Source organism: Physeter macrocephalus, chromosome 18 (assembly GCF_002837175.3).
Source record: "Physeter macrocephalus isolate SW-GA chromosome 18, ASM283717v5, whole genome shotgun sequence".
NCBI lineage: Eukaryota > Metazoa > Chordata > Mammalia > Artiodactyla > Physeteridae > Physeter > Physeter macrocephalus.
The window spans coordinates 93003943-93027335 of record NC_041231.1 but is presented as its reverse complement, the minus strand read 5'-3'; the positions used below and the strand labels follow the sequence as shown (position 1 = coordinate 93027335).

The 23393-nt window shown below is 39.0% G+C and overlaps 1 protein-coding gene across 2 annotated transcripts; it reads right to left on the bottom strand.

Annotated features, from left to right (window-relative positions):
* Nucleotides 1–2569: 2569 nt before the first annotated feature.
* LOC129391524 (uncharacterized) lies at nucleotides 2570–20964 on the bottom strand. 2 transcript variants are annotated; one of them, XM_055079987.1, is made up of 3 exons: nucleotides 20568–20964; nucleotides 19347–19448; nucleotides 2570–3183 (listed from the first exon to the last, which is right to left on the bottom strand). In XM_055079987.1, the coding sequence occupies exons 1-3, from the start codon at nucleotides 20767–20769 to the stop codon at nucleotides 2825–2827; spliced, it is 663 nt and encodes a 220-aa protein (XP_054935962.1). In that variant the 5' UTR covers nucleotides 20770–20964; the 3' UTR covers nucleotides 2570–2824. The 2 variants fall into 2 exon arrangements, with proteins under 2 accessions (XP_054935962.1, XP_054935963.1); XM_055079988.1 differs by lacking the exon at nucleotides 2570–3183 and adding an exon at nucleotides 4114–4305.
* Between the last annotated feature and the right edge of the window lie 2429 nt (nucleotides 20965–23393).

Genomic DNA, 23393 nt, shown 5'->3' with positions numbered 1-23393 from the left:
GTATATCCTTACCTCCTTTGTCATAGATTAATTGAACATACATGCATGAGTTTATTTCTGTGTGCTCTATTCAGTTCCATTGATCTATGTCTGTTTTTGTGACAGTACTGTACTGTTTTGATTACTATAGCTTTGTAGTATAGTTTGAAGTCAGGGAGCATCACATCTCCAGTTTTGTTCTTTCTCAGGATTGTTTTGGCTATTCGGGATCTTTTGTGGTGTCATACAAATTTTAAGATTATTTGTTCCAGTTCTGTGAAAAATGCTATTGGTATTTTGATAGGAATTGCATTGAATTTATATATTGCTTTGGGTAGTATGGGTTTTAACAATATTAATTCTTCCAATCCCTCAACATGGTATATCTTTCCAACAGTTATGTCATCTTTATTTTCTCTCATCAATGTCTTATTGTTTCCAGGGTACATGTCTATCACCTCCTTGGTAAATTTATTCCTAGGTATTTTCTTCTTCTTAATGCAGTTGTAAGTACAATTGTTTTCTTAATTTTTCTTCTGGTAGTTTGTTATTAGTATATAGAAATGCACCAGATTTCTGTGTATTAATTTTGTATCTTGCAACTCTACTGAATTCATTTTTTCTAATAGTGTTTCGGTGGAGTCGTTAGGGTTTCCTATATATAACATCATGTCATCTGCAAATAGTGACAGTTTTATTTCTTCCTTTCCAATTTGGTTGCCTTTTATTTTCCTTGTGTAATTGTTGTGGCTAGGACTTGCAATACTCTGTTTAATAAAAGCAGCAAAAGTGGGCACACTTATTTTGTTCCTGATCTTAGAGGAAAAGCTTTCAGCTTTTCACCATTGAATATGATGTTAGCTGTGGATTTGTCGTATATGCCCTTTATTATGTTGAGATACATTCCCTCTAAACCCACTTTGTTAAGAGAGTTTATAGTAGATGGGTGTTAATTTTTTTCAGATGATTTTTCTGCATCTATTCAAATGATCATATTTTATTCTGTTAATGTGGTGTATCACATTGACTGATTTACAGATGTTGAACCATCATTGCATCCTTGGAATCCCGATCATGGTGTTTGATCCTTTTAATGTGTATTGTTGAATTCACTTTGCTAATACTTGGTTGAGGATTTTTCATCTATGTTCATCAAGAATATTGGCTGGTAATTTTCTTTTTTGTAGTGTCTTTGTCTGCTTTTAGTATCAAGGTACTGTTGTTTTCATAGAATGAATTTGAAAGTGTTCCCTCCTCTTCAATTTTTTGAATAGTTTGAGAATTTTTTAAGAATAGTTTGAGGTAATTACTCTTCTTTAAATATTTGGTAGAATTCACCTGTGGAGTTGTCTAGTCCTGGACTTTTGTTTGTAGGGAATTTTTTTGATTACTGATTCAATTCCATTATTAATAATTGGTTTATTCTGATTTTCTATTTCTTCCTGATTCAGTCTTAGAAGATTGTATGTTTCTAAAAATTTATTCATTTCTTCTAGGTTTTCCAATTTCTTGGCATATAATTGTTCACAGCAGTATCTTATCCTTGGTATTCCTGTGGTATTGGTTGTAACTTTCTGTCTTTCATTTCTGATTTTATTTATTTGGGTACTTTCTCTTCTTTTCTTGATGAGTCTGGCTAAAGTTTTGTCAATTTTGTTTATCTTTTCAAAGAATGAGCTGTTAGTTTCATTGATCTTTTTTTTTTTAGTGTCTATTTCATTTATTTCCATTCTGATCTTTATTTTTTCCTTCCTTCTACCACATTTGGGTTTGTTTTGTTCTTCTTTTTCTAGTTCCTTACATGTAAGGTTAGAGTGTTTTATTTAAGATTTTTCTTGTTTATTGAGGTAGACCTATGTGGCAATAAACTCCCCTCTTAGAATTGCTCTTGCTGCATACCACAGATTTTGGAAGGTTGTGTTTCCATTTTCATTTGTCTCGAGGTATTTTTTGATTTCTTCTTTGATTTATTTACTGACCCATTGATTGCTTGGTAGTGTGTGGTGTGGTCTCCACATGTTTTTTGTTTTTTCCAGTTTTCTTCTTGTAGTTGACTTCTAGTGTCATACCATTGTGATTGGAAAAGAAGCTTGATATATCAATATTCTTAAATTTACTGAGACTTGTTTGTAGCCTAACATGCAATCTATTCTGAAGAATGTTCCACATTTACTTTGTAGGGGAGAGAACATTTTTCTCTACCCTTCGAGTTGTTTTGGCTGGTCTAATAGACAAATTGACATAAAGACATATTAACAGGAGAAAAATGAAAAAAAATTTATTTCACACATACGGAGGCCCCATAGATATGGGACCAAAGAAGTGACTGAAGCAAGATGTTTATATACCTTTTTAGACAAAGAATCAATTATTTGTGAGGTTTTGACAAAACAGAGGGGTTATTGCTTGGAATAGCAAATTAATGAAAAAGTAACAAAGTTTGTTTATACAGCTTTCTTGGTCTCAAATTCCCTATCTCTGGGGAAAAGGATACCCTCCATCCTCCTGGCATAGGGAGGAAACCTTCCCATGGGAGTTTGTTTCCTGTTTTCAGGGGAACAAAGGAGGGTCAGAGTGTTATTTTTGTACTGGCTGTTTCTCAAGTAACTTTTGTTCAAAATAATCAATATGCTACCTTGGCATATTTGGGGCAGCCCAGCCTTGAACCCTATCAGCTCCCTCCTCTGATACTTCCCTGGAAGTTTCACATGTTAAAAACTGAGGTGGTAGATTGCTCTATTATTTCATTGAATTAATCTCTTAGTCTTAAAACTAGGTCAGTTCAGGTAAACAGGTTTGTCTCATTTTAGGAGGTAGCCATAAATGTGGGCTCCCAACCTTAGGCCTATATTGTGCAAGAAATCAAATATTTAATAAGGCATTTCTGTGGAAACAAAAGAAAAACAATGGCTAATGATTGTAGCAAATTATAAACCAGTTTCTGAGTTCTGAATGGTGGATGGTAGAGAAGATTTCTAGATATCAAACTCAAATCATTCCTCAGAGTAAGGACAGGAAGTGAGGATTTGATAGATTTTCCTGGTTTGCAGTTTGAATGCCTCTCAGGTGGTCTTCTAAATAGCCCACACAGCAACAGGCATGAAGATTGTCTATACATGAGTTGTGGTGTCAGTTTCTCTGAAGTTTCTTTCAAGTTGTCCAACTTTAGTTTGCCTGGCTTTAGAAAAAGGGCAGTTTTTAGCTCTTCATGATTTCAAGACAAAAGGGTGGGAGAAAAATTGGAAATATTAGTTTGGAGAGTTGTAGCCAAATTTTGAGGAAACTAGAAGAATTCAGGTTATAGTCCAGTTTACAGGTAGAAAACAAAACCACAAATATAATAGAACTATCAATAGAATCCAATATCCATAAAGGTGTATTACTTAAACATAATTTCTCTCTCTACAATCACCCCCATGTCTATCAATGATAACCATAGTCGAACTAATTTGTTTGCAAATTAAGTCTAGTTTTATTAAACTTGGCTTGATTATTGACATAAGTGCAACAGGAATAGCAATTGACCATACAGAATATTTTAATTTGCTTTGGCTGGAACTTTTCATACGAATTGCAGATTGAATTTTAGCCTCTTAAGACCAAAAAAATCAAGACAAATACTTGCTATCAGACTTTCCCTGCAATATCTATAGATGTTATATATATTTATATTTATAGATGTGAATGAGTTCCTCTCTTCTCAAGGTCCCCCAAATATTCTGAGGTTCTTGTACCTACCAAGAAGTTACCTTCCTTACTCACATGACAAGGCTGTTGAAACCCTATAAGCAAGATACCAGGCTGTTTTTCCAAGGGGCTTTATTGGCTTCATAAAGTCAATCTCAGTTCTTTGACATTTCAGTCAAAGTCTTGGTAACATGACCAATGTTTCCCATTGTGTCCTATTACAAGGAGAACAGATTCTTACTGAACTCATAGCAAACAACTGTATTGCCATGAAAATAAAAATATTCAGAGAGTTTATGAATTCTGGAGGGATCAGGCAGAGAGAAAAAGTAAATGCTTCATCTTTGTTTACAAAGTTACATTTTATTCAATTGCTGTAAGCCATAGATAGCTTAAGAGAAAAAGTTTCCTTAAATCTGAAAAATCAAAACATTAAAAAGTTCCAGCAATACTTCAAATGTAAGTCACACAAAAAAATGTAATCATCTTTCTTAGTTCATTTAGTCCCAGGTAATTAATACTTGTTAATCTTGATCTTTTGTTACAAGTTTTATGAAGCCATCAGTTTCTCCATTAGAGTTCTGTAAATTCTTATTTAGTTCAGTGGTATGATCTTGTCAGTGTCCTCCACGAATCTTTCTGAAGATAAAGCACTTTTATAGGAATACTTTTGTAAAATCATTAGAGTAAAACAATAACTGTAAATGACAAAAACTTCAAAATGGCCATAGTTAAAAATCTAATGAGAGTTGCAGTTGACAAAGAAATTTGCCTATTTCTGTGACACAACACTTCAAGATAATAACTATAATTACAAGTGATAACATATCAGGACATATCCGATTTCTAGGAATTTCATACAATTTCTGGAATACTTATATTAATAACATAATCCTTACAAATGTAATCTAAAAAAAGTTTGGCACTACTTATTTGACAATGCTTCCCACATGATTTAACATATCAAATGTGCCTAATTAGTGCAACATCTCTCTTCCTATAAGGAGAGAGAACAAATCATTTGAAATGTTCCAAGGACCCTCTGAAAAATAAATCCCAAAGTTAGTTTGAGGTCAAAAATGCATTTACAATTGGATTTGGGGGTGGGGGGCATAGTTTGTCAAAAATATCAAAAGATTTTAAAAATTTGGTCTAATAGGATCATAGGGCACTGTGAAACAGTGACTAGCAAAATACTTAGTTATCTAGTTAACCAGAGTGACAATTACAGACTTCACAAGGGTGGACAAAGAACAGTGGCAGCTCTGGTGTCATCTATGGGGAGATGCTGTGTGTAGCACCCAATCCCTGAGAACAAGGCTCAGCAGAAACCAGGGCCCCTAAGGGCACCTCTCATCTCAGCAGCAGCTCCAGCCTCTGGGAGTTGATGCAGAAGGGGGCTCTCCAGGCTGCTCAGCTGGAATCAGTGTTGGTGACGATCATGGGAGGCCTCTGTAGCACAGGCTGCAAATGTCCACATTGGTGGGGCTTGCTGGGTTCTCCTGCTCTCCTCCCTGTGTGGTGACTTCCTCCAAGGGCATCCCTCCTGGTGCTGGTCTACTCTTGACTGGGGTATGGGATGACACAGGCAAAATATTTTCTGTACTTTTCTATGCTGCCATCCTTGGTTTCTGAGCTCCATGGGGATTTTGCTGGTTCTTTGTAGTCCCAAGATTTCCCTGAACTGTTTGCTTCAGTATGTGGTTGCTTATGTACTGTTTTTGTTTTTTGTGTATGTTAGGCACGGAGACCAGTATTGGGACCTCCTAGCCTTCTATCTTGCTGATGTCACTCTCATCCCCCTCCCCCTTTAAAAAAAAATCTTTTGTGAATCTACTCTAGGTTTTGCTTTGTGGTTGCCATGAGGCTTACACAGAACGTCTCATAAATAATAGAGTCTAGGGACTTCTCTGGTGGCGCAGTGGTTAAGAATCCACCTGACAATGCAGAGGACATGGATTCGAGCCCTGTTCCAGGAAGATCCCACATGCCGCAGAGCAACTAAGCCTGTGCACCACAACTACTGAGCCTGCATTCTAGAGCCCGTGAGCCACAACTACTGAGCCCACGTGCCTAAAGACCCTGCTCCGCAACAAGAGAAGCCACCGCAGTGAGAAGCCCATGCACCGCAACGAAGAGTAGCCCCTGCTCACTGCAGCTAGAGAAAGCCTGTATGCAGCAAAGAAGACCCAGTGCAGCCAAAGATAAATAAATAAATTTATTAAAAAGAAATAATAATACAGTCTTTTAAGCTGATAGCAACCTAATTTTTGCCTACAAAACTTCACCTTTTTACTCCTTTTATCCTTTTGATGTTATTATTTACTGCTCTTTATACTGTCTTCATTAACAAATTTAGTAGTTATAATTATTTTTAATACTCTTCTCCTTTAATCTTTATACTATGGGTAAGTGGTTAACACACCATCCTGTTACAGAATTAGAGTTTTCTAAGTCTGACTGTATATTTACCTTTACCAGTGTGCTGTCTACTTTCATCTTTTCTTGACACTAATTAGCATCTTTTCTTTTCAGCTTGAAGAACTTTCAACATTCCCTGCAGGGCAGGTCTAGTGGTGACAAATTCACTCAGCCTTTCTTTGTCTGAGAGAGATTCTGTTTCCCCTTCATATCTGGAGGGTAACTTAGCCAGACAGAGTATTCTTGGCTGGAAATATTTTTTTCCTTCAACACTTTGAATATGTCATTTCACTGTTTGCTGGACTATAGGGTTTCTGCTGAAAAGTCTGCTGTTAGCCTAATGGGGCTCCTTTGTAGGTTATAATCTTTTTTTTCCCTGACTGCTTTTAGGATTCTCTCTTTATCTTTGATTTTTGACAGTTTCACTATAATGTGTCTTGGAGAAAGTCTTTTTGCATTGAGATAATGGGATGAGCTGTTAGCTTCATGAACTTGGATATCTAAGTCTTTCCCCACGTTTGGGAAGTTCTGAGCTTTTATTTCTTTAAATAAAGTTTCTGCTGCTTTCTCCTGCTCTTGCCCTTCTGGAAACCCTATTATTCTAATATTTGTTATTCTGATGGAATTTCTTAGATCATGTAAGCTTTCTTCACTCTTTTTCATTCTTTTTTTCTTTGTTCTGCTCTAACTGGGTTATTTCAAAATTCCTGTTCTCCAGTTCACTTATTCTGTCTTCCATTTTCTCTGCTCTACTGCAGATTTTCTCTATTGTATTTTTCATGTAATTCATTGAATTCCTCAGCTTCAGAATCTCTATTTTTTATGATTCCCATCTCTTTGGTACATATCTCGTTTTGTTCATGTATATTTTTCCTGGTTTCATTGAACTCTTTCTGAGTTTTCTTGTAGTTCATTGAGTTTCTTACAAACTATCATTTTGAATCCTTTATCAGTTAGATTAGAAAATTCCATGCCTCTGAGCTCAGTTATTGGTTAATTATTTTTATCTTTTGGTGATAACATGTTTTATTAATTTTTCTTTGAATTATTTTTAATTAAATTTTTTTTAAAGGTTACTTTCCATTTACAATTATTTCAAAATATTGGCTATATTCCCTGTGTTGTACAATACATCCTTGAACCTATCTTACACCCAGTAGTTTGTACCTCCCCCTCCTCCACCCCTATATTGCCCCTCCCCCTCTACTGGTAACCACTAGTTCTCTATATCTGTGTCTGCTTTTTTATTATATTCACTAGTTTGTTGTATTTTTTAGATTCCACACGTGATATCACAGTATTTATCTTTCTCTGTCTGACTTATTTCACTCAGCATAATGACCTCCAACTCCATCCATGTTGCTGCAAATGGCAAAGTTTTGTTCTTTTTTATGGCTGAGTAGTATTCCATTGTATATGTATACACATTGTTGTGGTGTATAGTTTTATAGTAGCCTCATATGATCCTTTATATTTCTGTGATATCTGTTATAATATCTCCTTTTTCATTTATAATTTTGTTTATTTGTATCCTCACTCCTTTTTCTTTAGGAAGTCTAGCTAAAAGTGTGTCAAATTTTTGTTAGATTTCAAAGTGCCAACTCTTGGTTTGGTTAATCTTTTTTGTTTTTCTGTTCTCTATTTCATTTATTTCTGCTCTAATATTTATTATTTCCTTCTGCTAACTTTGGGCTGAGTTTGTTCGTTTTCTCTTTCTTTAAGGCATAGAATTAAGTTGTTTATTTGGGATCTTTTTTTCTTAATATAGGCATTTATTTTTATAAACTTCCCTCTTAGAAATGCATTTGCTGCATCCAAAACGTTTTGGTATATTGTGTTTCCATTTCTGTTTGTCTCAAGATACTATTTTATTTCCCCTTTAATTTCTTTGACCTATTTGTTGTTCAAGAGAGTGTTGATTAATTTCCATGTATTCATGAATTCTCCAGTTTTGCTCAGTTATTGATTTCTAGTTTCATACCATTGAAGTCAGAGAAGACACTGGATATGATTTCAGTCTTCTTGAATTTGCTAAGATTTATTTTGTGGCATAACATATGGTCTATCTAGAAAATGTTCCATGTGTACCTGAGAAGAATATGTATTCTTCTGTTGTCTGATAGAATGTTCTGTATTGTCTGTTAGGTCCATTTGGTCTATATTGTTCAAATGCACTGTTTTCTTATTGACTTTCTGTCTGGATGATCTGTACATTGTTGAGAGTGCGATATTAAAGTCCCCAACTATTATTGTATTACTGTTTATTTCTCCTTTTATCTCTGTTAGTTTTTATGTGCTTTATGTGTTTAGGTGCTCTGAAATGGGGTACATAAATATTTACAATTACTATATCTTCTTGATGTATTGACCCCTTTATCATTACATAATGATGTTCTTTGTCTTTTCTCGCTATTTTTAGTTTAAAGTCTATTTTGTCTTATAACTACACCTGCCTTTTTTTCTTGATATTTGCTTGAAATATCTTTTTCCATCCCTTTACTCTCAGTCTATGTGTGTCTTTAAAGCTAAAGTGAGTCTCTTGTAGACAACATATTGTTAGATCTTGTTTTTTTAATCCATTTAGCTACTCTGTGTCTTTTGATTGGAGAATTTTGTCCATTTACATTTAAAGTAACTATTGATAGGTAAGGACTGTAGATCCATTGTTCCTTTTTTCTTGTTTTGCTGCTTTTTGTGTGTGTGTGTTGATATCTTTTGGTATCAGTATGTTTTGACTTTTTTGTGTAGTTACTACAAGTTTTCTCTTATGGTTATCATGAGGCCACATGAGTGGTCTCTTCTTTCAGACTTTGCAGGTTTGCTTTGGTAGAGAGTTCTTAAAATTATAACACCCTATTTTTAACTGATAACAACTTCAGTAACATTCCTATGCTTTACACTTTTCCTCACATTTTATGTTATTGATGTTATAATTTGCATATTTTTTATATTTTGTAAAGAATACCGATGATTGTGTTTATGGAAATTTTTACTACATTTATTTTTTAACTTTTAAAAGAGTTGTAAGTGAATTACACACCACCATTACTGTATTACAGAATCCAACTTTGACTATATATTTACTATAACTAGTGACTTTTACACTATGTTCTTATGTTTTTGTGATGTTAATTATTATGCTTTTACTTCCACTCTAAGAACTCCCTTTAGCATTTCTTGTAAGGCAGGTCTAGTGGTGATGAACTTCCCCAGTTTTTGTTTGTTCAGGAAAGGCTTTATCTCTCCATTTCTGAAGGACAGCTTTGCTGGGTATAGAATTCTTGGTTGACAAGGTTTTTTTTCTTTCAATGTTTTAATTTTTTGTTGTTGTTGTTTGTTTGTTTGTTTTTTGTGGTACGCGGGCCTCTCACTGTTGTGGCCCCTCCCGCTGCGGAGCACAGGCTCTGGACGCACAGGCTCAGCGGCCATGGCTCACGGGCCCAGCCGCTCCGCGGCATGTGGGATCTTCCCAGACTGGGGCACGAACCCGCGTCCCCTGCATCGGCAGGCAGATTCTCAACCACTGCGCCACCAGGGAAGCCCTCTTTCAATGTTTTGATATATCATCCCATTCTCTCTGGGCCTGAAATGTTTCTGTTGAGAAATCCTCTAATAGTTGCATGGTAGTTCCCTTGTATGTAACTTCTCTCTTTTCTCTTGCTTCTTTCAAAATTCTTTGTCTTTGACTTTTGACAATTTATTTATAATGTGTCTCAATATAGCCCTATTCTTGTTCAACCTATGTGGGGTCCTTTGGGCCTCTTGGATCTAGATTTCTATTTCTCTTCTCATGTTTGTGAAGTTTTCAGCCATTACTGCTTTAAATATACTTTCTGTCCCTATCTCTATCTCTTCTCCTTCTGGAATTTCCATAATGCAAATATCATTCCTTTTCATTCTGTCCCATAAGCCTGTAGGCTTTCTCCACTCTTTTTCTTTCTGTTTACTTTTTGCTCCTCTGACTGAATAATTTCAAGTGCTATACATTGCTGATTCTTTCTTCTACATGGTCAAGTCTGCTTTTGAAGCTCCCTGTTGAATTCTTGAGTCCCATTATTGTACTTTTCAACTCCAGGATTTCTGTGTGTCTGTTCTTATAGTTTCTATTTCTTTGTTGAACTTCTTGTTTGTTCATGCATTGTTTTCCTAATTTCTTTCAGTTGTCTGTGTGTTATTATACACTAAACTTCTTTAAGAGGATTATTCTGAATTCTTTTTCTGACAGTTCATAGATCTGCACATATTTAGAGTCAGTTATTAGACGTTTATTAGTTACATTGGTGGTGTCATATTTACCTGATTTTTCATGATCTTTTATTCCTTACATGGTATCTGCATGTTTGAGTAAGTGTTCTCTTCTTTTGGGCTTTGCAGGTTTGCTTTGGCAGAGATAGTTCTTCAACAGTCAGCTCAGTTTGGGTTTCTGGACGTGTCTGCTGCTAATGTCCTTGGGCACATGGGGCCTGCTATTAGGGTCTATTTTTGTGAGAGAACTGTTCAAGCTCTGAGATCAGGGGTGGGAGGTGCCACTTGCTGTCAACAACCGTATAGAACTGCTGGCTTGGTTCCCTGCCAAAGTGAGGCTGTAGAATGGACTTTGCAGTTGCCTGAATTCTCTCATCAGGCTTTCTGGACGGCCAGTACTGGATACTATACTCAGCAGTATGTGGGGCTATGAATTAGCTTCCCTGTCCTGGTAGGGCACAACTCATTGTTTGGGGGCCCAAATCATGCAAGAGCATGCATTGAATATCCTGGTCAGGTGAGGTCACTGGTTTTACTCTGCAGACAGGGAAAGCCACAAGCTGTGCTGTCTGTTCAGAGTCCACTGTAAGCACAGATGTTGAATGGGCTTCAGCTACCCATGTGCTCTGGGCAAGGTTTCCTGGTCAGGTAAGCTGAAGTTTGTATTCAGCAATATATGGGGCTATGAATCACTTTCCCTGTCTGGGTACAGCAAGAGAAGCAGCTCCAAAGCCACTAAGGCTCTTGGTTTGTGATCTTGCCCCAAGTTTCTTGTCTGAACAGGGCCACTGGCTTGCCTCTGGGGGCAATCACCACTGCCCACCTGTTTCTCAGCTCAAGCATTGCTGGGTTATACAGCAGCTTCCAGGTATTTTCATGGAGCCCTTTCTGTCAGATGGAGCTGGGAACTATACTCCACAATAGGTGGGGCTGTGAATTAACTCCCCTGCCTGGGTCTAGCAGGTGACAACTCCATGCCTGGTACTGGCTTTGCTTTGAGGGGGATCAGCTCTGCCTGCCTTCCTCTCAGCTTAAACATTGCTGGGTTATGCATCTTCCAGGTCTTCTCTGCAGCCCTTCATGTCAGATGGGGCTAAGAGTCAAGTTTTGTAACGGATGAGGTTTGGACTTAGCTCTCCTGCCTTGGGAAGGATTGGAGGGCCCACTTCAGGCAATTGCCATATTTTTCCAAATACTCTTTCTGGTCAAGAGGGGCCAGGAGCCATGCTTATTCCACAGTGGGTTTGGCTATGACTCAGCAATTCTGCCTGGGCAGGGGCAGACCAGGCTCTGAGCCCGGGGCAGGGGCAGACCAGGCTCTAAGACCTGAATCAGGCAGTCCTGAAACCCGCTGAGTTCCTTGGTCAGATTATGCCCCTGATTTGGTTCTGCATATGAGCAAATCCACTGGTTGGGACTACCACTGGGCTCTGCAGGTAGGAACTTTGTCTTTCAAGATTTGAATGCTGTTTGTTGGAAAACCCCTCCCAGTAGTTGAGCCCAGCAGATTCCTTTACAATCCCTATAGGGCAAAGCCAGACTAGGGGCTCCCACGGAGTAACCCACAATGCTGTATGTCACCCTGGTCTGTCTTTTCCCAGTGGAGGAACCATAGGTTCAGGGAAGACTTCTCAGCATGGTGCTTCAATGGCCTGGAAGAGGGGCAATGTGTTCAGCTTGTAGCCATTCCTCTTGCCCTTCTAATGAAGTCTGTTCTGGTCTCTGTTGCAGAGGTTGCTTCAAACTCACACTGATATTCTAGAATTCTCAGTGGTATCTTGTCTGTGAATAGTTGTTGTTGCTCTTGTGATAGGGAGTAAAGTCAGAAATAACCTACGTCACCACCTTGGTGATATCGCTCCTGGCACTGTCTACTTCTGTATCCACATTAGGTTTATACATTCTTGCATTATTGTGTTGTACTTCTGACACAATGTGATGGTGGAGTTCTGTGGTTATAAATTAATCCTGGTTGGTTTTCTTCTAGTTGCATTCAAATCATTTACTGTTTCTGAAACCAAAATTATATTACATATATTTATAGATACCATTGCTTATTAAACTGCCTAATCTGGCTTTTTATGTTAAATTTTAACATCATGCAGATAAGTGAACAGAATGTAAAGGTACAGCTCAATTATCACAAAGTGAACATCTGTGTAACCACCATGTAGATCAAGAAATAGAGTGTTTCCTACTCTCTAGAAGGACCCCTAGTGCCCCCTCCATCTTTCTCAAGAATAATTACCATGACTTCTAATAATATACTTTGGGTTTTTCTATTTTTTGAACTTTTTATAAAATGGGATTCTATAATATGTATTTTGTGTCTAGCTATTTTTTAATTAAAAATTTTTATTGAAATATAGTTGATTTACAATGTTGTGCTAATTTCAGGTGTACAGCAAAGTGGTTCAGTTATACATACATATATGTGGGATCTTAGTTCCCTGACCAGGGATCGAACCTGCATGCCCTGTATTGGAAGCACAGAATCTTAACCACTGGACCTCTAGGAAAGTCCCTGTGTCTAGCTATTTTCATTTTCTTTTGCTTTTCTGTTTATTATCACAGAAATACATTTGTATATAGATCTTGTATTACCTGACTTTGCTAACCATCTTTATTGATCCTAAAATTTATCTGTATGTATTTTCTAAAGGTTTTCTGTTTATAAAGTTATAGCATCTGCATTTAATGAAAGATTTATTTCTTCTTTTTAACCCTTACATCTTTCGTTTCTTTATATTGCCTTATATTGCATAGACTAAGAACTCCTGTACACATTTTCTTATCTCTAATTTCAAGAGGAAAGCCTTCAACATTTCACTACTAAATATGACAATTGCTATAGGCTTTTATATGTTTATTAGTTAGTTCCTTTCTGTTTCTAATTTCTCAAGACTTTTGAGGGGGTTGAGCACTGGAATGATATACTTTATTTTTTTATTTTTTCTGGTTTTAATGAGAATTAATTCCATGGCAACCTATGGAATGGGAGAAAATATTTGCAAATCATATATCTGATAAGGAGTTTTTATGCTATTGAGTTGTATGAGTCCTTTATATATTTGGATATTAACCGCTTATCTTCTTCAATTTCTTTCATTAATGTCTTAGAGTTTTCAGTGTACAGGTCTTTCACCTCCTTGGCTAAATTTATTCCTAGTATTTTATTCTTTCTGATGCAATTGTAAATGGGACTGTTTTCTTAAACAGTCCCATTTACAACTGATAGCTCATTATTAGTGTATAGAAACACCACTTTTTTATACATTGATTTTGAATCCTTCAATGTTATTGAATTTGTTTATTAGTTCTAAGAGCTTTTCTGGTGGAGTCTTTAGGGTTTTATATATATAATATTATGTTATCTGCAAATAGTGATAGTTTCACTTCTGCCTTTCTGATTTGGATGATTTTATTTATTTTCCTTACCTAACTGCTCTGGCTAGAACTTCCAATACTAAGTTTAATAAAAGTGGTGAGAGTGGGCATCTTTGTCTTGTTCCAGATGTTAGAGGAAATCTTTCAGCTTTTCACCATTGAGTATGATGTTAGCTGTGGGCTTGTCATATATGGCCTTTATTACATGGAGGTACCTTCCCTCTATACTCTCTTTGTTGGGAGTTTTTATCATAAATGGATATTAAATTTTGTCAAATGTCTTTTTTTTTTACACTTATTGAGATGATCATGACTTTTATCTTTCATTTTGTTAACATGATGTTTCATATTGACCAATTTGCAGATGTTAAACCTTCCTTGCAGCCCTGGGATAAATCCCATCTAATCATGATGTCTGATTCTTTAACGAACAATATTATTGAATTAGGTTTGCTAACATTTTGTTGAGGATTTTTGCATCCATGTCCATCAGGGATATTGGCCTGTAATTTTCTTGTGGTATCCCCTTCTGGTTTTGGTATCAGGATAATGATGGTCTTGTAAAATGCATTTGGAAATGTTCCCTCCTCTTTCATTCTCTGGAAGAATTTGAGAAGGGCTGGTAGTAATTCTTCTTTAAATGGTTGGTAGAATTCACCAGTGAAGCCTTCTGGACCTGGACTTTTGCTTGTTGGGAGGTTTTTCAGTACAGATTCAAACTCCTTACTACTAATCAGTCTGTTCAGATTTTCTCTTTCTCCCTGACTGAGTCTTGGCTGGTTGTATGCTTCTAGCAATTTATCCATTTCTTCTAGATTGTCCAGTTTGTTGGTGTATAATTTTCATAGCAGTCTCTTATGATCCTTTGTATTTGTGTGGCATTGCCAAGGCTTTTTAAAATCATGAGCAGATAATGGAATGTTTCCAATTGTTTTTTATGCATCTGTTAAAATGATCACTATTGTTTTTCTCCTTCATTCTGTAAGAATGTTAATCACACTGCTTTTTTATTGAATACTGGACCAAGCCAGCATTCCCAACTATAACAATATGAGCGAGACTTATTACCTTTTCATATACTGTTCAGTGTACTTTGTTAGTATTTTGTTTAGGATTTTTTGAGTGGATTCAACTATAGTTTTCCCTATAATGTTTTTCATGTTTTGGTATCAAGATTATTTAAGCATTGGCAATTATCTTTTTTTTTTTCCTTTCCTAATCTCTGAAAGAGTTTTTAAAGTTTACTATTAACTCTTTTTTAAAAGTTTGGCAGAATTCACCAGTGGGACTTCTGAGCCTACCTAAAGTCTTCTTTATGGGAAGCTTGTTAATTACAGACACAGTTTATTTAATAGTTATAACATTGTTCTGATATTTCTATTTCTTCTTGGGTTCATTTTAGTCAGTCACCACTAATATGTTGAGGAGTGTATCAATTTTATCTAACTTACCTAACTTTAATAGATAAGTTTAAAGCTGTTCATAACATACATAAAATCTTGCAGCAGTGTTGTTTCCTTTTTGATTTCTGATATTAGTTGTGTTTTCTGCCTGTGTTTTTTTAATCAGTTCCTACTAGAGTTTATGAATTCTATTAGTCCTTCCCAAGAACCAACTTTCAGCTTTATTGATCTTCTTTTTTTGATTGTTTTCTATTTCATTAATTATTTTCTCTTACTATTTCCTTCTTTCTGCTTTGGGGGGAGTTTATTTAAGCCTTTCTTATTCTAACTTCTTGAAATTAATGCTTTGCTCATTTATTTTCAGATCTTGTTCTTCACAAATACACACATTTAAAGCTATCAACTTTAAGCATGGCTTTCACTGCAACCCACCCATCTGTTTTACCGGCAGTAGTACCTTTGTAGCTTTGTATGCATAAGCCTGTATTTTATCCCTTATTTTAAAAATATTGGATCTACTTTTATTTACATCACATCATAATTCTCTAAACTCTTCTTTTAAGCTATATGCATATACTAACTTAATAAAATGGGGTGGAGGGCTTTCAACTTCCCATTGTCTAGAGGACAGAGAAGTATGTGCACACCTGCCTGTGCTTTTCATTCGATCCTACCTTCAATCTTCACTCTCCTACCCAAATTTCACCATCTCTTGGAGTTCTTTCTCAGCAAGATTTTCTGATCTCTCCTTTCTCTGAACTCTTACAGTATTTGATATCCATCTTACTCATCGTGACCCTTGCTAATAAGTGTCTTACAGTGTTACTTGTTTCAAGTGTGTATGTATTTTAAATTAGCCTATTGTGATAGGTAGAGACTCTAGATCTTTAAATGTATTTTGTGTCTCCCTTACCACATTGCATCATGCTAGTCATGTGACTCACAGCCCTAGTAACACCAGATACAGGAAGAGCAGGTGTAACTGATGAGGGTGTAGCCAGTTCCCATCCACATGCTCTCAGCATGCACCTTTCCTGGGAGTGCAGCAGCTGCTTATGGCAATCCTCCTGCAGCTCTGCTGAGGACCATCTTTCCCTGCTGAGCATGCTTGGGCTGCTTGCAGGACCTGCCATGCCACTAAGGAGTTGTCCCAATGACAAATGAGAGTTGGTCCATGAATACTTCAGTTTCCTGTTCTTGGGTGGGACAACTCTGGGGTCTGCTCTCCACTGTATCCCGGGGTCCCCAGCAGTCTGAGCCCCAGTTGCCCACAGTGGTAATCTACTAATTAGTGCACCCTGTATTAGCTTCTGTCTCTATCCTGTCTCACTTCCCCGTTCCAAATCCTTTCTGGTATCACTTCCCAAACAAGCTACTGCTACTCAACATGAAATCCTTATCTTGGGGAAGGTCTGCTTCTGGGAAGACATACCGCAAGACCATCTGTGGCCTTTCTGCCTTTCTAAAGGGATCATTCTTAGAGATTAACAAGGCTTCAAAAACAAATTCTAACTACAGTTTATTCAAGCTAATAGCACAAGAAGAGTTTTTGACACAATTCGTGAAAAGAGCTTACACAGTTTGGTGACACCAGACCTGAGCCCAAGAGGGCAGCCCAGGGTTCCAGTGCTGACCCTATCTCTCACTGCATGTGTGACCACAGGAAAGTTACTCAATTTTTTTCAGATCTCAGGTTCCTAACGTAAAAATGGATAGTAACAACTGGTTCCACTAACCTCACATTCTTGGTTTGGGAAACAAAGAGAATGTATGGGAATGGGTTTTATGAACTACCAATTACAAATAAAACATGGGGTGAAATGGAATATCACTTCTTTTCACGAGGGACTGAAACTACTCCAGTAATGTTTAGGAAACTAATCACAAGAAAGAAAGGGAGGGAGGGAGGAAAAAACAAACTTGTTCCAAAGATATGTTGGTTTCTAATATCAATATTTTTCCCTCTGACAGGCATGAACTTGATTTGTGAATTTTTTTTTAATTTTTACTTTTTGGCCACGCAGCATGTGGGATCTTAGTTCCCCAACCAGGGATCAAACCTGCATCCCCTGCAGTGGAAGCGTGGAGTCTTAACCACTGGACCGCCAGGGAAGTCCCAATTTGTGAATTTTATCCAAGTGCCTTGTCTTGTTGAGAAACAAATGAGCTGGGAAGGGAGACCTAGAAAGAAAGATCCACTTCATTGCTCATCCTAGTAATCTTGGGCCAAAAGAGGAAGATGCCCATGACTTACCTGTGTGAACAGACCTGCTGGACACACAGGGGAGCTTTAAATATTTGCTAAAATATTTACCTGTTTCTTTCTAAATTAAGAAACTTGCCTAACTGCCCTCACTATAATACTGGAATATCAAGGATGAAAGATCATACGTAAAATGCTTTTATTTTCCTTTTGAACTTGACCACCTAGAACGTATTACTCAGGGAACAAAATACTCCAAAGTTATAGGTCAAAAAATAAGTTAGCTCAGCCCAGCAGTCCCACAGGCTGGGGAGCTTTACTCCTAGAAATAGAGAGACCCACAAGAGTGTCAAGAAAAATATCAAATCGTAGGTTGTTAGAAACCAAAGCAACCTTGCTGGTCACCTTTTACAGATACTCGCCTTTCACAGATGAGAAAGTTGACCTCCAAAGAGCTTATATAGCCCCATATCACAGTGACTTGATAGTTTCTACTCTACCAGCTTAATAGTTGGAAATCTACCAGCTTAATAATTCACATTTTGGCTTAACTCGTGTTTAACCTCCACAATCTGACTGGTACTCTACACAAGAGAAAAAATAGTCAGAGTTGGCCCACTCTCTCCATGGTCACACAGCAAGTAAGAAGCAGAAACATGGCTTAAAGAAAGCTATTTTGCCTCCAACATCTGTGCTGCTTTGAATCCACACACCCTCCTGTTTTTGTTTGTTTTCAGATAAGGAGAGGACAGGGCAGTATTAGACCCTACCGGAACAGTCATTAAAGTCTGACCTTTATGAATGTCATAAAGTCATAAATGACTGTCATTTATGGTTTAAAAGGAACACCAGAGGTTAAAGTGGCAATTGCTACATATTCAGAGAGTGAGTGAGTGAATGAATGAGGGACTGAAGGAAGGTCTGAAGAACAAATGGAACGGACGCTTGGATTTGTAAAGCAATATGAGTTGCCGGCAATTACCATAAATGTCCACAAGATGGCACTACTTCACGCCACTTCAGAAAAGCCTTCCACATTCAAGTCGATGTTTTTGATCTTTGGACACAGAGAGAGGTGATTTATCTCTTATAATTGAAAGCAGCTCTGTCATTTCTAATGTCTTTTGACTGCTTCCTTGTTTTCTCTTACATCTACCTCGAGAGAGACTGCAAAAATGTAGACTTTGACTAAGGCCTGAGACTTACCCTGCTTATGCTGGGAAACAGTAACTAAGAAATCACCCACACAAGGGGTTCCCAGGCTACTCCAGGTCCGGAGACCTTGCACGAAGCCCTTCCTCTGCTTAGTTGCAAAGCTCCTGTCGGCACTTTCTTGTAATTCTACCACGCTCAGTGCTTCAGACTCACGGAAACAGTGATTCAGCAGCATCCAAAAGACAGCACTTTGGGGTTTTACATTGTGCTTTTTTCTTGAAATATTACTCACACTTTTCCCTTACCAGGACTGAAGTTCCAATGACTGTAGTGAGTTTATATGTGTACATATATGCGTTTAATACATATGCACACACCACACTCATAATTCAGGTCCGGGATGTCTTGTGCTAGTTGGAGTTTTTTCCCAAGTATAATTAGAATCCAGTTTGCAAATCACCGTTTCAAGTTGTTTTTACAAGTTTTTAAAAGACCACAATTGTGTTAACCACGCTCACAATTTCCACTTCAGCTATACTGAGCATTGACAAACCTGAAGTTTAATTTAAATACTTTATTCATACGAGATCTATTGATGCAAAATGTGCTTGTGGATTTTTTTTTTTTTAAATGTCCCAGCCACTTTTGAAGTTTATGTACTTTAATAGTGTTCTCTACTGAGATTCTTTCTCCTAATCTTTTTTTTTCTTTGTTTTTTTCTTTTTGGCCACCCTGAGAAGGCGGTGAACTCATTCTGTTAGAATGCTTTCTGCTTGGTAGCTTTCAGAAGAGGGTTCCACGTTATAAACAAAAGCGCTGCTTTGCCTTAAAGGCTCGTATTTCCTTCGCATACACATCCTACTTACCGAGAGGCTCAATGGAGTCACTTAGCAGGCAATGCGTTGACAGGCTCAGAGATGCAGGCTTCAGCCTCCAGGGTTGTGGGGATAAGTCAAAGTAATTTCTTACTAATAATTTAAAGAGCTAAAGTTAGCAATTAATTTACCTTTTAAAAAATTAACTAAATTATAAGCCCATGTTCAAGCCCACCCCCGGTACGGCCTCCCTGATTTTCATTCTTCGATGGGCTCACTGGGGCAGAAGAGGAAGGGATGGAGGATTTTATGACTCAAGGACATGCTCACACTGTAAAGTTAAATAAAAATTAGAATTCCAAACTCCATAGGAAGTCTTAGGCTTTTGTACAAATAAGTACCTATAAGGAGATTATGAAAAACATTTTTAACTACAAAAAAACTAGAAATATAGCATGTCAACAGGTACTGGCATTATAGATGCTTTATTCTTTTAAAATTTTCTGGAAGGAATATTTTTAACAAGGCAACAACCAGTGTCCAACCATTAGGGGGGTGTTTTTCAAAACCATGACACATTCATCCACAGAATAGTACGCAGCCATTAAAAACAACTTTTAGGAAGTTTCTGCAATAACGTGGAGAAATGTTCATGATATTTCTGAAAAGCGGGATCTGGGGGACAGAATTTCTCTGAAAGGTTGTATACAAAGAAGATAACAGTGGCTGCCTCTAGGGAAGAAACAGGAGCACTGAGGACAGACCTAGGAAGGAGAATTATTTTTCTCTGCATATTTTTTCACAATGATCAGATTGGCACAAAACAACGGTCTGGTAATACCAAGTCTGATGTGACTGTGGACCAAGAACTGTTATACCCTGCAGGGCTATGGGAAAATTCCTATAACTGGTTGGAGAACAATAACACATAGACAGGCTATAAGTCCATTTCCTAGGATTCCTGCAATTCCATTTCCCTGTATCTACCTTATCAGCCATGTGTGCACAGAGAAATACAAAAGGATGTTCACTCCAGCTTGGTTTATTACCACGGAAACACTGAGAACGGCCTGAAGGTCTGGATGAGCTGAACTGTGTCCTCCCTAAATTCTTATATAAAGTTCTAACTCCAGTACCTCAGAATGTGACTGACTGTATTTGGAAACAGGGACTTGAAAGAGGTAATTAAGTTAAAATGTAGTTATTGTGGGTAGGCTCTAATCCAATATGATTGTCGTCCTTGTAAGAGGACATTAGAACACAGATACACACCAGAGAAGCCCATGTGAAGATCGAGGGAGAAGACGGCCATCTGCCGGGGAGGGAGAGAGGCTTCAGAAGACACCAACCCTGCCAACACCTTGATCTCGAACTTCTGGCCTCCAGACTGTGAGACGATAACTTTCTGTTGTTTAAGCCACCTAGTCTGTGGGACTTTGTGATGGCAGCCCAAGCAGCTGAAGACAAAGTCCATTAGCAAGGGCTGGATAAATGAAGCCTTGGTTATGCAGACAACAGAAGCTTACAATTACTCAAAGTTGTAAAAGATGAAGATCTCAGCAACATGGAGTCCAGTGAGCGGACGCCCCCCAGGGACTTGGTTCCAGCAACACTGATCTTACCGCACCTGAACCCCAGTGGCCGGAAGAGCTTGGTCCAGCACCCCATGCAAGGGGAAACTTGGATGTGCATGGACAAGGGACCGTGGAGCCTTTGGTCATGATTAGGGCCGTTTGTAGGGCTGGTCTCTAAACACAGGGGCCAGGGCTGCAACTCCAACCTGCCTCCCCAAGCTGCCCCCTCACCCCAGGGAAACAATAATGCCAGAGGGAGTAGAATCTATTCCTTCCCTCATTTGTTCAACTAACAGTTGGCTCCAGACCCCATGTGAGTCAGTGCCTTGATGGGTATGAAGGTATAAAGATAAACACAACTCGTAGTTGTTGGGCAGCTGGCAGTCTGGTTGCGGAGAGACAAATGAAATCCCATCACTTGGGACACAAGGTGGTGCTGGGCATCTCTGAGCAGAATCCAGAGGCCAGTGGAGGAAGAGGGCACAGTGAAAGCAGCATCTTACATGCTCTATTTTCTCTGCTAGAAAGGCGTGTCTCTCTTGCTTTGGGAAGTGCCGGCTCAGAAAAGGCAGGTCTTCAGGCAGTGACAATAAAAGGTACAAAGGCACAGAGTCACCAATGCCCCAGGCTGCCAGGAAGGGGCTCTAAGTGGGGCAGCTGCATCGCGGGGCAGAAACTAGGCTGGTTCGGGTCAGAAGGGAAGGGGTGGGTTTTCTGCTGTTGACAGCAGGAGGTGACAGAAGTTTTTATGAAGAGGACGGGCCTGATGGGCCACCCAGGAAGGTGTTCTGGCAGCAGCTTGGAGAAGGACGGGGGAGGGAGAAAGGGGCTGGTGACCAGGCAGGAAACTTGTCCCAGCTCCCGAGGCTTTTCTGCGCCAGCGAACACAGAGTTGCACCCCGGGACTGCAGCTGGAAATGCTGAAACGTTGCTTTGCCTTCGAAACACAAGACAATGGACAGAAAGAAGGCCCGGAATGAATGGACGGTTGTTGCTGGCAACTGCTTAGACCGTGTATATTTGTATGTCAAAAGTGCTTATTCCGGATGAATTTGTTTTGAGAACAAAAGAGGCCGTTTGGTCCTCAGGGCTATGTGGAGCCAGAAAGGCAGAGAAAAAGGCGCTGTACAGTCCAGAGAAGTGCTCCCCACCTGCCTCCACTGGCTGGATCACCCGTTCTGGAAAAACCGTGAGGCGGCCTAGCAGCTGACATTATGCCACGACACGTGGTAGCCAGGTCATGCAGATGTCCAGGTCCAGGGAAGCACACCCCGGGCTCACCTGTCCTACCTCAGGCCTTACGGGGGTGTGCTCGTCCGAAGGATCCTCGTAGAAAACTTTAGAGGGCTCCTCTTAGCCCCATTTGTCCCATGGCGTTCAGGCCGCTGCGTGTCTGCCAGAAGCATACGTACCTGTGGGACGTACAGACTCTGCTGGAACAAGAGAATTAGCTTCTACCCTCAACTCTGCTACAGAAGAGCGATGTGGTGCCTTGGCAAGTCTTGAAACTCCCTGGGAGTTCCCTCAGGTGTAATAATCATAATACTAAGCCAGTAGCTCCCAGCCCAGGAGTGAGATAAGAGTACTGCTTCCTGGGCATAACTAACTAAACCAACATATCTGGGGAGTGCGACCCTGGACTCTGTAACCAAGTATCTGTCCAGTCCCTGCATATCCCCCAAGTCTCGCTTTCTAAGACACTTGAATGTCTAAGTACAGGGATGAGAGGAAGCATAGCACCCTCCACCCTATGGCCAATATTTTGGTCAGTCATTTGGGGGATTCTCATAGGAGGCTTCGATCACTCCTGGGCTAATCTCGCTCCAGTCTCTAGTGGCGACTGTATTTTCTCTCTTAGTCTGTCCTCTTCTCTCCCCCCAGTGCCAGCCCAAACTGGAGCCAAGGTCCACCCCCCCTTCTTTAAGATGGAAGGTATCCCTAGCTATGGCAGTAAGAGGAACCTTCCAGAACAGCCCAGCAATTCTACCCCTTCCTATTCTTAAAAGTCACCCTGACCTCTGGGAATTCCCTTCTCAGGTCCCAGAATTCTGCAACCTCATTCTTCTCCCAAGTAGGTATGGCGAATTCCCCCAAAGTTCTGTTCATTTTTCCAGCAAAGCAGTTTGCTCCCACAAAATAGATCAGGTCCCAAAAGTCTAGGCCAACCTGTGCATATTTCAAATTGGGCTGAGCAGCATGTTAAACAAAAGGTCTTGTAGCAGCACAAGCACTGACTGAAGCTTCAACATGCCTTCTCTTGACCAGAGTCGAATGATTTGGTGTGCTTACACCCCACCAGTTTGCTCTTTCCCTCCAACCCACAGAAGGTAAGAGCAGAGAAAGGTTTCCATTACCTTCCATGGATAGGATTTCTGCTCCTCCCCTTAGATGGCAGTCAGCGTTTTGTCCACAGCAAACCTATCCCTCCTGCCCCTACCCCCTGCCTATTTAACAAGCTCCCCAAGGGACAGGGTCAGCCCACCTGCATTTGGAAACCACTGGACCAGGTGACTTATAGAGTTAC